General features: G+C 31.8%; 1 protein-coding gene across 8 annotated transcripts in view; it reads left to right on the forward strand.

Annotated features, from left to right (window-relative positions):
* LOC126744375 (E3 ubiquitin-protein ligase SH3RF3) overlaps positions 1-14,551 on the forward strand; it is an 84,928-nt gene that overhangs the window by 34,079 nt on the left and 36,298 nt on the right. For 3 of the 8 annotated variants that reach the window (XM_050451749.1, XM_050451748.1, XM_050451753.1), the window contains exons 8-11: positions 9,015-9,196; positions 9,591-9,749; positions 12,501-12,698; positions 13,624-13,909. In XM_050451749.1, the coding sequence (XP_050307706.1) occupies positions 9,015-9,196; positions 9,591-9,749; positions 12,501-12,698; positions 13,624-13,909 (825 nt within the window). The remainder of the gene's footprint in view (positions 1-9,014; positions 9,197-9,590; positions 9,750-12,500; positions 12,699-13,623; positions 13,910-14,551) is intronic. The other 5 variants (XM_050451755.1, XM_050451751.1, XM_050451750.1 and 2 more) reach the window with 5 other exon arrangements.

The raw sequence follows: 14,551 nt of genomic DNA on the forward strand, positions 1-14,551 counted from the left end.
TTCTTATAGATTTTCAGAAAATTATTTTTTTTATAATCGATGATAATAATTGTTATTGGTTTAACTTCATCGTTATATAAAGCAAAATAATAGACGAAGGGTCCTGTTTACTTCACAATCTTTATTTCAAGAATCCCGACGCGTTTCGGTTGTTAAACCATTGTCAAGGGAAAACTATGTAAGTAGAATATAAAAAGTTGTTATTAAACTAATAAAATAATTAAAAACATAGTAAAACTTACATGATATTATTACAAAATGTCCATAAAAAGGTTAAAAAACGGCACACACATAACATGACAATATATCAATCTAAAAACATGTCAACACATCGTATTTACAAACAATAACGGATTTTGGTTTTTTAAAAAACCTTACATAGGTATTACATTATACACAGATATTTAATACTATTACTAATAGGGACATCTAGGATTAAATGCCGTTAACAGAACATTAAAAAAAAAAAAACAGTAAATTCACAGGAATGTGGAAACTACTTAAATAAATTTACAATTTTGACCGCCTCTCGGTAGTGGGCGTTAATAGGTTCGTTCAGACAATTAACTTGTGTATTTATTTCTAGATTTTTTAATATATTTAATTTTTTCTTTTATTTAGGTTGTGCAAAACTTTGAAATTGTCGTCTGTATTAAATGAATGACCTGTTTCTCTTAGGTGCAATCCAAAGGCAGATCTTTTATCATTAGGCGACTTCTGAGAATTTAAATGTTCTTTAATTCTTAATTTGAAATTTCTGCCGGTTTGACCAGCATATTGGGCTGGACAAGAGTCGCATGATAAAAGATAAACGCCACTGCCTTCTAATGGGCTTACAAAGTCTTTTAATCTTGAACAAAGATTTCTTATATTTTGAAAGGACTTATACACAATTTTTATATTGTTGTCTAAGGACTTAAGTAAATTACCTATTCTTAAAGAAATCGGACCAATAAAGGAAATTTTTACATATTTCGGAGGTTGGTAAGGATGGATGATTTGATCAAGGGGTTCACTAGAGAGGGATCGAAATAACATTTTATTGAACTTTTTTCTAATCAAATTATCTATTAAAGACTTTTTGTATCCATTGTTAATTGCAATCTGATAGATAGTGTTCTGTTCTTTTAAGAATTCCAAAGGTGAAAGAGAGATCGTAAAGAGTCTATGAATTAATGCGTGAAAAGCTGCCAGTTTATGTCCAAAGAAATGGTTTGATTTTGCAGGAATGACATTGTCGGTTTGTGTTGGTTTTCTATATATGGAGTATTGTAAACTCTTACCTATCCTATTAATATTTAGATCTAAAAAATTTAATTTATTATTGCATTCTATTTCGACCGTAAATTGAATTTTCGGATTTAAAGAGTTGAGAAAAACGTGAAATTTCTGCAAATCCGCTTTGGAACCTGTCCAAATTAAAAAAATATCATCCACAAACCGTCTCCATATTAAAATCTTGTTGATAAGATTGTATTGTGTGTTAAATAGTTTTTCTTCGAAATCTGACATAAAAATATCAGCCAGTAGGGGAGCAGGAAAAAAGAAAATAAAATATGGTTCTCCAAAAAGTCCTTACTAATTTTAAAAATAAATTTTATTTTGTCTTTGTTATACACTCATTTACCCAATGTTGAAGTAAATGCTTTTAAAAATAACCTAGAACTTAAAGTTAATTAGTTTAAATCTAATCACTTTAAAAAATTAAATAAAAAATTAATAACTTTGACTCAAGCAAAACAAAAACGGAATACGGAAGATCAACGTAAATTTTCAGACCATGTTTTCCACCAAAAAGTTTTAAATTTATCTAACTGTCAATTTTCTCCTATAGAACTGAAATTCTTAGAAAATGGTCTTAGATATAGCCCAAAAATATGTTATGATGAAAAAAGTATTACTTCATTATTGGCTGACATAGAAGTGGCTTTGGGTTATGATACGTTTAAATTAACAAATTCCATAAGAGGTTATTGTAGACAATTGATTAGCAAGATAGGCAAGTCAAATAAGAGACACGCAAAAAATTGCAACAAAGATTCAAAAACACTTTTTTCAATTAAACGAAAGATTAAAACTCATGACTTAGTTTTGGAAAAAGCAGATAAGGGCAATTGTTTGGTTATTCTAGATAAAAAGGATTATCAGAATAAAGTATTAGAATTTATTTTATGTAGCAAAAATTTTGAGGAGTTAATTAAAGATTAATAGAAATAACTAGAAATTAATACGGCATATACTACCAATCTGAAAAAACTATTAATTTGCTGAAAACAACACCTTTCAAGAATTAATGGAAAATAAACCTTTAATTCCCATGAATTCAAAAACTCCTTTATTATATGGTATGGTAAAAATTCACAAAAATAACTTTCCAATTAGACCAGTTGATAGTTTTATAAACTCAGCTGCCTATTATTTAGCTATTTGGCTGAAAGATTGCCTAAAAAATGTATTGTCATTTTCTAGTAAATTTAGCATTAAAAACACTTATGAACTAATTGCCGATCTTAAAACAATTTCTTTGCCAGACAATTATATTCTTGTCTCCTTTGACATAGTTAATCTTTTTCCCAGCATACCCAGAAACGAACTAATAGCTATAATAGAAAATGGCTTATATAAACAGCAAAATCTAACACCCAGAACTAAAACGGGAATTATACATTTGTTGCGTGCGTGCCTTAATTTAGATTTCTTTAGGTTTAATGATTGATATTATAGAATGTTGGATGGTTTACCAATGGGTTCTGATTTGTCTCCCCTACTGGCTGATATCTTTATGTCATATTTTGAAGAAAAACTATTTAACACACTATACAATCTTATCAACAAGATTTTAATATGGAGACGGTTTGTGGATGATATTTTTTTAATTTGGACAGGTTCCAAAGCGAATTTGCAGAAATTTCACGTTTTTCTCAACTCTTTAAATCCGAAAATTCAATTTACGGTCGAAATAGAATGCAATAATAAATTAAATTTTTTAGATCTAACTATTAATAGGATGGGTAAGAGTTTACAATACTCCATATATAGAAAACCAACACAAACCGACAATGTCATTCCTGCAAAATCAAGCCATTTCTTTGGACATAAACTGGCAGCTTTTCACGCATTAAATCATAGACTCTTTCCGATCCCTCTTTCACCTTTGGAATTCTTAAAAGAACAGAACACTATCTATCAGATTGCAATTAAAAATGGATACAAAAAGTCTTTAATTATTTAATTATATTTGATTAGAAAAAAGTTCAATAAAATGTTATTTCGATCCCTCTCTAGTGAACCCCTTGATCAAATCATCCATCCTTACCAACCTCCGAAATATGTAAAAATTTCCTTTATTGGTCCGATTTCTTTAAGAATAGGTAATTTACTTAAGTCCTTAGACAACAATATAAAAATTGTGTATAAGTCCTTTCAAAATATAAGAAATCTTTGTTCAAGATTAAAAGACTTTGTAAGCCCATTAGCAGGCAGTGGCGTTTATCTTTTATCATGCGACTCTTGTCCTGCCAAATAGGCTGGTCAAACCGGCAGAAATTTCTAATTAAGAAATAAAGAACATTTAAATTCTCAGAAGTCGCCTAATGATAAAAGATCTGCCTTTGGATTGCACCTAAGAGAAACAGGTCATTCATTTAATACAGACGACAATTTCAAAGTTTTGCACAACCTAAATAAAAGCAAAAAATTAAATATATTAGAAAATCTAGAAATAGCAAAACTAGAAATAAATACACAAGTTAATTGTCTGAACGAACCTATTAACGCCCACTACCGAGAGGCGGCCAAAATTGTAAATTTATTTAAGTAGTTTCCACATTCCTGTGAATTTACTGTTTTTTTTTTAATGTTCTGTTAACGGCATTTAATCCTAGATGTCCCTATTAGCAATAGTATTAAATATCTGTGTATAATGTAATACCCATGTAAGGTTTTTTAAAAAACCAAAATCCGTTATTGTTTGTAAATACGGTGTGTTGACATGTTTTTAGATTGATATATTGTCATGTTATGTGTGTGCCTTTTTTTAACCTTTTTATGGACATTTTGTAATAATATCATGTAAGTTTTACTATGTTTTTAATTATTTTATTAGTTTAATAACAACCTTTTATATTCTACTTACATAGTTTTCCCTTGACAATGGTTTAACAACCGAAACGCGTCGGGATTCTTGAAATCAAGATTGTGAAGTAATCAGGACCCTTCGTCTATTATTTTGCTTTACATAATGGTACTTCACCCTGGAGAAATTTATGATAATCTTAATTCATCGTTATATTAAATAAAAGTTTAGATAAAAAAGTAATGTTAACGTGTCTTACTTTGAATGTGATGATGGTTGTGAGATTGATAAAACGAAAAAAAAAACATTTCTTGTATTATTCGGCTGTACGTCAGATTTGACAAAGCCTTACAACATAAATTGTTTGCTGGTGGCTGGTGTCTGGTTTTGCCTGAACCGAAAATTTGGTAATTTTGCAATTACATTTAATTGAATAATTCAAGATTCGCTTATTAAAATTTTTTGAAACTTTGCACGAGGGTTTGCCAGATTGGTCTCTTCAAAAAGTTATCTTACATTTTTTCTGTAAAATGTACAGGGAAGCCAATATTGACCCCCTTAAAATTTACATGGTATTTCCTATGTTCCGCTCGGCGACTTGGCAATTTAACAACTTTGCCATAGAAACTTTTGCTTTACCTCATATGATTTAGCAGCTATCTTTGCTGTACGCCTTGTTGCGCACCCTACGTATCACGTGCTAAATATAATATGCAATACACTTTTTGTTTAGAAGAAATCTTTATGGGAGTATAGTTTACCCAGAAGCTCTTAAAGAGTCTTGGGCAAAAAAAGTAACATCGGGGTTGGTTGGAGTATTATGTTATTTTTTTTCTTAATATATGATTTAATTTAATTTTTTTGGCGTTTTCACAGTTTCTCGTCAAGATCATAGCAAAAAATTTCCAATAAAATGCAAAAATTACTGTTTACAGGGTGTAATAAAATGAGGGTTATAAAAACATATTGTAGTATAAAACATTGTGTTTCAATCTAGAACAATTTTAATAATTGATATTTCAATAACTTTTAAAAATGTTAAGAAATATGTGTTACGATTACTAATACACACGCTTTTTTTTAAGAGCAGTTTATTTTTTGGAAAGTATATTAATATTCTTTATATAAAGCGGAGCCTGTCAAAATAAGAGTAGCTCTCTTTTCTTAAAAAATTTTTGAAAGAGCATTTACCGCCGAGTTTCGCTTCATCTCATCCGTCGACTCGAACCGCGTTCCTTAGGTCTCAGGGTGCTAAATTAGGCTAGTATAGTTTCTTGCTAGAGTACTGGAGTGCCTCTAGTGGATAAATAATGCTTAACAGAGAGCGCGTTATTGTCCAGCAGGGATTTTGCCACGGGTTGTTTTTCCACAACTCCGGCCGTTTCTTACGGTCTCGCTCTCGTACTATTTTGACCTTATGGATCCCATTAAGTCATAGCGATACCGTCAATGCCGAAAAAAACGATTATCGTTTTTAATTTTGGTTTTGACATCTTATTGCAATATCCAGGAATCATCACAAGTAATAATGTTGTGTATTTCTGGCTCCTCATTTAAGCTCTTGAGATAATCTGAGCATTTGGTTAGAAGTAACATTTTTTGGGACTAAACTCTCCTTGAAATTTTCTTGTTCATACTCATCTCTGAGTACAATTTTATTGATTTTGATCACTATTTGGAAAGTTAAAGCAGACACAGGCCTACCTGGACGTTAGTCATCTTTAGTGCTCTCTAGGCCTTCAGAAAACAGTTATTAGTTGAAACCACGCGCATGAGATGGAGGAATTATGATCATTGCTCTATTTCCGACTATTACGGATAACTCGAAGTTTTTTTTAACGAGAGATGTCACTACAGCGTTAAAACACTACTAAAGCGATAAAAACGCATTTTCGTGAGGTAATAGTAGACACTTGCACCTACCAATCTAGCACTGCGTGTGCAATCTTGTTATTTAATAATAATATTATTAAAGGTCTTTTTAGTGCCGGCTCCATCTAACCTAATTATCTGTACTAAAATAAGTTTTAAAATAGAAATGATATAGACTCTATGAATTATAAAGAGTACATTCACTAGAAAGAGAAATTTGACGTTGGTCTTTAAAAGAAAAAAGAAACAAATAAAACCTCAAAAACAAAGCAGAGCAGAAGGATTAATATATGTATTATGTTATAGTATTATAGTACCAATGTTTAAAGTAATTTTTTTATTATCGGAAAAGAACTCAGATCTTAGCCATGAATAATTCAGGATCTTTGAGGCAAAAAAGGGAGAAAATTGTCGAAAATGGTTTTTAAGTTCCTAACTCTACAGGTAGTCGATTGTGGGATAATGGCTACAATTCAATATTATTTTGGTCAAACACTGTTTGCTATAAAATGTTTTATTAAGGCAGGAGGTGAGAGGTATAATCTATTGATACCAGTATCAATAATTTTGCTTAAAGTCAACCTAATTTCATAAACTTGGTTCCGTGTAAGAAAATAATTTGCCTTTTGATATTTTGATTGATAAAAATGCCTAAATACTCACGTATAAAACAGTTATGTTTTAAACCGATTCTTTATAAAATAAAATTATATATCACTTATTAGAGACAAAATAATTATGTGATATTAGTGTTCCTTATAAAATTAAATATGATGAAATATATATAATAAAATTATATATGATGTTGATTAAAATATTATATTTTATAATTATACAGGGTGTTTCAGAACTATGGGATCAAACTTCTTGGGGTTGTTCAGTGCAACAGAAGAATCCATTTGAGTATAGGAACCCATGTCCGGAAATGCGTCACTACGCCACTACGGCCCTAAGACGCATTAAAATTTATAAAAAACATTAATTACCTAAATAGGATCTGCTTCATTTATTTTTACCTTTTGTACATGATACCATAACAACAATTGTTTAAAATCAACGCTTAGCAATGTCAATTCTCAATGTCAGTATATCAATGTATAGCTTACAATTTTTAAACATTTATTGCTGATGAAAAACCTTGCCAATCAAGAATTTTGGCATACGGAGCAACAAACTGCAATGCACGAGCAGCATCGCGGTTGTATCATGAACGTTATCCCAAACGACAGCATCCTAGATACAAAAAGTTTATTGCGGTTCATCGGCGGCTCGCTGAGACAGGCATGTTTAAGACCAAGATGCATGATACTGGTGTTGCTCGAACCGTAAGAACGGTCGAATTTAAAGAAGAAATTTAAAGAAGAAACCATCAAACAGCACACATGACGTCGCTAAGAATATGAATACGAGTAACGCTTCTGTCTGGCGGGTACTACACGAACAACAACTCCATCCTTACCACTTCCAGAAAGTTTAAGGTATGACTGCAGCCGATTATCATCCTAGAGTTCAATTTTGTCGATGGCTTCTGGATCACATCATTGCACAACCAAATTTTTTACGATATGTTTTGTGGACCGATGAATCTTCTTTCACAAGAGGCGGTATTTTTAATAGTAGGAATAGCCATGTTTGGGACGAAGAAAATCCTTATGCAATTTTTCCAAGAAAATATCAGAATCGTTGGTCTGTCAACGTATGGGCAGGCATTGTTGATGATTATTTAATTGGGCCATACCTTCTACCGGAACGGTTAACAGAACCTGTGTATCTGCGTTTCTTGAAGGAAGTTCTCGCAGAACTCCTTGAAAATATTTCACTAAACGTTAGACAGCAAATGTGGTTTTAGCATGATGGAGCGTCGGCTCACTTTGTTGTACAAGTACGCGAGTATTTGGCTCAGCCGTTTGGGCACCGTTGGATTGCCAGAGGTGGAGCAGTTTCTTGGCCTCCTAGGTCACCCGATTTAACGTCGCTCGATTTTTTCTTGTGGAGACATGTAAAGTCTTTAGTCTACGAAACTCCAGTAGAATCAGAGCTAGACTTAATTGGACGAATAACAGCAGCATTTGAAATCATTCAAAACGAGGATCAAATTTTTAGTGTAGTCCGCCGAAATCATGTGCGGCGTTTAAATCGGTGTATTGAGGTTGGAGGAAGACATTTTGAACAATTGTTGTGATGGTATCAGATACAAAAGGTAAATATAAATGCATCAGATCCTATTTAGGTAATTAATATTTTTTCTAAATTTAAAAGTGTCTTAGGGCTGTAGTGGCGTAGTGACACATTTCCGGGCATGGGTTCCTATACTCAAATGGATTCTACTGTTGCACTGAACAACCCCTAGAAGTTTGATCCCATAGTTCTGAAACCCTGTATTTATATAATCTTATAAGTTACTAATAAAACAATAATATTACATTAATAAAATAATTTTATAAATGCCTTATTATGGATAGGAATCGATTTTATAATCTTATATAAAACTATTAAACGAGTTTAATAAAATAAAAATATTTTATTAGCGTAAGTTCTTATAAACGATATATAAATGCTTATAAGATCAAGTTTAACAACAATAAAGTTTTATTATAATGTTATATAGCGTGCTATATGGTAATTTCAAGAATATTTGTTCTGCTTGGGCTGACATCGAGCCTGATTGGCAGCCAGTAATTACCGCATTGCGTTAACCGGAACCGACTTTTCCTGATATAATTTGCATTGGTTGGTTTTGCTTTTGCAAGCGGTTTAATCACAAGGTTTGGCAGATTTAGTATATTTCGACGTGTTTTAATTGGTTATAATTTTTTTTTGTAGATCAGGTAATTTAATACCATTAAGTGCCATTTTTATTGATGTCTTTGATAAGAATTTAGACAATTAAAACCAACGGCCGACTTTTGTCAAAACATAGAGTACTGTTGTTTTTTTTTAATCAACCTCTTTTATCTTATACGTTGGTATAAAATAAATCCAAATAGTATTTGGTCACATAAAAAAATATTTACCGTTTGACTCTGCATCCCTGTATCTCTTACCGTGTTTAAAACTTTTGTTTCAGGGTCATATATTAGCTTCAGATTCTAGTTCAGCAAATGTAACTTCTAGTAGTTCCAGCTCCACACCCAACATTTCTTCAAGCAACACCTCATCAAGTTCGAGCACTGCCCCATCGTCTCCAGCGAGTCCCCCAACTAGGAATGATACAGAAAGGCCTGTTTTATCTCCTCGTTCTACAAATATGTGGGTTTTTATGGCTATGGTGTAAGCTTTTAAGAGGGAGTTCTACAATGACTTGATTAGCTTCAAGCGACAAATTCCATAGAATGGTATTGCAGATTAACTAAGCTTTATTAATTGAAACCCGCGTAAAACTGTCCATTCACATACGTAATTATAATTTGAATGTCGTTAATTGAATTTGTTATATAAATTTGTTTCGTGAAAGAACAAAGAACAAGAAATTTCATGTTTTCTTGACATCTTTTGTATCCGCATTCGTGTTAATTGTGCGGCATAAAAATTTATTTCTTTCAAAATCACTGCAACACGTTTAGAACACCCTCTTAAGAGAAAATATTACCAGCATTATGAGCGCTTGTATGTTTGCTTATTCTATATCGCTTTTGTATGTAAGCAGTCGAAAGCCGGAGATCCCAAAAGCTACTTCGCAACAACAGGCCATTTATTCATCTCATCGAACGAACGAAGGGAGGTCGCATCATCATCAACACAACAAAGAAAAGAGGTACAGTCTTATCAACTTGACAGACATGGCCCCTGTTAGCCATTTTAGGTATACAATAATTGCAATTGTAATGTGGCAATGTATGCTAAAAGTGGTTTAATAATGTATATGCTTTATATGTTTGTTTTAATATCATGTCTTGCACACACTTGCTTTGATTAAGTTTGAATCAACTTATAGTTTTTTTCGGTGGTAAGAAATGTTCTCGGTATAAAGACTTATATATTTCAAAATAATGTCAGTACTTTTCTTTACAATTTAAACATATTACACTTAAAACCAAGCAGACCCAAACGGAAAAAATATCAAATAACCGAGTTGGTGAACTAGCGGTTCAGGAAAGATTTAAGACATCAATTTAGTAATTAGCCGATGCATATTGATATCGCGACGTATATTGCGGCTTTTTCAAAGCTGAAGGAGTTCAAAATAATACATAATATCAATTATAAACATTGCTTTATCATGTTATTCTTCCTACCTTTTTCCACTTTGATTTAACATTAAATTGATAAATTGGAATTATATCATGGATATAAAAGAGTGTTGAGACATTTGAAATCTCAGAAGGGTCGACTGCTAGATGAATGGTTAAAATAGCACACAATGTTCCTACGTTCAGTTAAATACATGAGATGAAGAAATTGCGAGCGAACACATTGATGTGTTCAAGCAGTTCCTCAGTTCTTATAGACTAGGTTGATTTAACTTTTGTTGTTTTTTTTTAACTGTTGCTTCATGATATACAGTTTATTACATATTTGTATTTGTTTGTGATAGCTATTGTAGTATGCAGAACATAATTCGCTTATTTATATAGGTATTTATTTTAATGTTAAATCTAATAGGGGTAAATTTGGGATAAAGGTCAATGGTATAATAACATTATATAGCCATATGTATACAGAGATTCACCCCCAAAATACGAACATTATACAATAACAAGTCATTCAATTTTTCCGAAATATTTTCACAAAACTCTACTCTGCGCTCAAAGTCATCTTCGTTTATATCCTGGACGAACTTATATTTGTAAGGTCGAAGCTTATATGATGTTAAAATTCGGTGAACGCTGCTTCGGGATACTAAAAGCTACCTGAAACTGTAGCTATTTCTAACAGAGAGAGTTAGTTGGGTCCATAGCAACATGGCCAAGGACTGCAAGTTTAACGTTTTCATTTCGTACAGATCTTATTGTTTCACGTTTTTTGTTACTAACTGCCTGTTTCTGAAAATTTTCTCCATAATTCTAAGACATTTTTATCATAAGACATTTTTATGGGTCAAATAATTTTCTGGATCAATTTCTTTAATAATTGTTTCTGATTTTTCTTGTAACGTGAAAGTCATTTTGGGAATTGTTAAAAACTTTGTGTTTAAAACTTGTATGAAACGATATTTCACATTCTTTATTGGTATTATTGTTATTATTTGTAAAGTAAGTACCTCAACAAAATTTTACGTGAATAACAAATTCGGTTTTAGAAAATTTCAAAATAAGATATAATTAAAGTTAGCAGTGGTTCCCCTTTTTATTTACAATTTTTAAGAGGTAATTTTAAAAAACTTTTTATTTACAATTTTTTATTTGACCAACTGTCATTTCAACAGAAATAACAGTAAAGGCCTTAAACTTGGCAGTCGTACTCAAAGTGAATAGGCCTTCCAAATAGGGTATTTTGGGGTGAGTCTCACCCCCGCTTAGGGGGTAAAGTGGCGAAGCTGAAAGTTTAGTTGGGACACCCTTTATAACTAATATTTTGAACTCTTTTTCAGCCTTGAAAGAGGCTAAATATACGTCGAAACGTCAACTAATTCCCCGAAATTTATAAAATCAAGTCTTAATTCTGTTCCTAAACAGCTATATGATACCAGATGGTACAGATGAGGGAACTAGAATTTCTTATTTTTTGAGTAAAACCAATGAAATTTGGTGTGTAGGTTTTCTATTAAATACTGTTTGACACTAAATTACCTTAATTTTTTAATTTAAAATGGAATACCCGGTCTATTTTTACATATTCAATAGAATGATTTAAAAACCATGATAATAGTCCACTCGTGATTTTTGGACACATGACCTCAAAAGGAATCTTACTTTCAATATTTATTAAAAATAATAAATTTGGGTCAAATATTAGAATAATAATTTTGATGGGGTTTTATTTTTATGTGCTCTACCCGAATCTTTAAAATAAGTAACCGTATATTTTGGCGTTAAACATTATTTTCAAATTACACTGTAATGGAGACCATCAGTTTTTAGATGTAGAATTTTTTCCAAATATTTTGCTGTAACCTTTTTTGTTATCCCTATACGCCTTAAACTATTTTATTCAAATTTACTATCCACAAAAGTAATGACACTTAATATCTAATCGAAGACATACCACAAATCGATTCGAAGAAAATAAATAGAGGTATCGAATATCAAAATTGTTTAAATAGCACGTCCTAAAAACATAATTTTTAATTAAAAAACTAGTTTTGCTATATTTCTTGCAACAATCATTAGATTTCACATTTATGGATTTTATGAAAGGTTATCTTTTGGATTTTGCAAGAAAGTTTTTAAATTTTGATAAGCTTTGGAAGTCATTTGCATTTTCAAATTATAAAATTATTTAAAGTAATTAGTATTTACTTAGATTTTAATTCCTTTTAGAAATGTAAATAGACACGAGGCACAGCTTTTTTATGTTTAACTTATCAAAAATATTGCTTTTTTAACATGCTTTCTTGAACACTTTCTCAACACCAATTTAAAACTTTTCATAAGTTGATATTTATTATTCACAGGCATTCTGCAGAAATCGTACAATCTTCTGCCGCCAGTCAAATATCTACTGGATCTGATAGAAGCAAAAGATCAGCGCCATCTGCCCTAGGTGGTGAATTAAAACTCCCTGCTACGTTTATGGCATTATATCCATACCAGCCACAAAAATATGACGAATTAGAACTTAAAAAAGGAGGTGTTTATATTGTTACAGAAATGTAAGTTAACTTTCAAAACCTTTAACTAGAAATTTGAGTCCGAAAATAAAAACTTTTGATCCTCGCAGCATGCAATATGTTAATAAAATATGTAAACTATCGTAAACCAACGAATCCTTGATCAATTTTAAGAAAAAATTTTCATGTAAATATTGCAACGGCTTTGTTTCCGAGTTAGATATCAAAGCTAAAAAGAAACTGTAATAATGGAAGATTCAAGGCGAGCTACCGGCAGTTTCATAAATCGCATAAAAATCCATTTAATATTTAAAACTTGTATTTGAGCGGTAAGTTTGGTTCATGACAATTAGTATTTGAAAACCATTTCTTTCAAATGTTGTCCTCAACTAGGTCTTGGGTAGTCTAGTCAGTAAATCCAATTTTCAAGCACTCTCTCGACTGGAATTCCATTTGATCGATATTCGACACAAATCTGTGATTTTACACAGCCCTATTAAAAGTAGTGTAATGACATCAAATTACATGATCCTGGAGATCAGTTGACGGATCCCCGTAGCGAGATAATTTGATCAGCAAGGTGAGCCCTCCTGTTAAAACCACAAGTCTACCCTTTTTATGTCGCCGGCCCGCACCAAACAGTAAACCTCTTAAATTAGTTCTGGCTGCTCATCTGCCCAAATATAAATTTACCATATATTTACCATACTATATAATACCATAAATTTAATTGTTCATATACCCGTTGTGCCGAAGGTGGTATTTTGTAATGTGCCATAGATTTAAAGCTTAAGAGCGATGATGAATCGACTAATCGCGATCTTTCCGTCATTATTAATATTAGGTATGGGCGATGATACTAAGTTATTCTTTTTTTATTTAAAATGAAATCATCCAATTAAATTTAAAAACTTACCATTAGTGCTGAGGATATATTTTTCTCATATTGAATTTTATACTTTTTTAGCTGTCAAGATGGTTGGTACAAGGGTACCTCGAACAGAACCCAAAAATGTGGAGTGTTTCCGGGAAATTATGTGACGCCGGCCAGGGGAGTCGCTGGACAGACTTCTACAGCCAGTCTTACCGATTCTCGTCTACCAGTAAGTTTTACGCGAAGCAAGCCAGTCCGAACTCGGACTACGGCCCTTTTGCCTCCCGAGTTGCCTCCTAGAGCAAACGTTTCCCCTGGAACAAATGTGTGGGCCGTTGAAACTAATACCGTTACTAACGCTCTAGCTAAGTGTGAAAAGGTTTGTGTTTTTCGCATGTGTTGTCTTATTAATTTTCGTTACCCCATTTATAGAACTTTATATTATACTATAATATTTAAATATATGGGATTTTTGTTGCATGATTCGCAGACGAATAGGACAATAAAATCGAAATTTTGGAAATTTGGAAGCGACAATTCTCATGAAAAAGATAGGGGTGGCTTGGATCGGTTTGTGTTAGACACATACCAGCCCTTACACTCTTAAATTTTACATATTAAATGAGAGCTCCTTTTTAATAAAATAAATATTTAAAGAGTTAGTGCGTGTTAGAATAGAGTAATTATTTCAATATTTTTATGTTTAGTATTCAAAAAACCAGAATTTATCTTTGACTGTTAGTAATTGCCGACGTTTGCTTTAAGTTTGTCAATTCAGTTCATGATTATATCAAATATGGTAACAGGACCAAATTTTGGGAAAAATTGGCACATTGGAGAGTTTTCACATTGCAATGTTTTGAAATTGACGTAATTTAATAAAACGTTTTTTATTAATTTTTTAGTTCAAAATATGATCCTTCTAAAAAAATTTTTAACGACTCCACCTTTTCTACTAACCAAAACATATTTGGCAAAATCGTTGGAACAAAGGTATTAAATGAAAATTCATTTAACATAA

Source organism: Anthonomus grandis, chromosome 14 (assembly GCF_022605725.1).
Source record: "Anthonomus grandis grandis chromosome 14, icAntGran1.3, whole genome shotgun sequence".
NCBI lineage: Eukaryota > Metazoa > Arthropoda > Insecta > Coleoptera > Curculionidae > Anthonomus > Anthonomus grandis.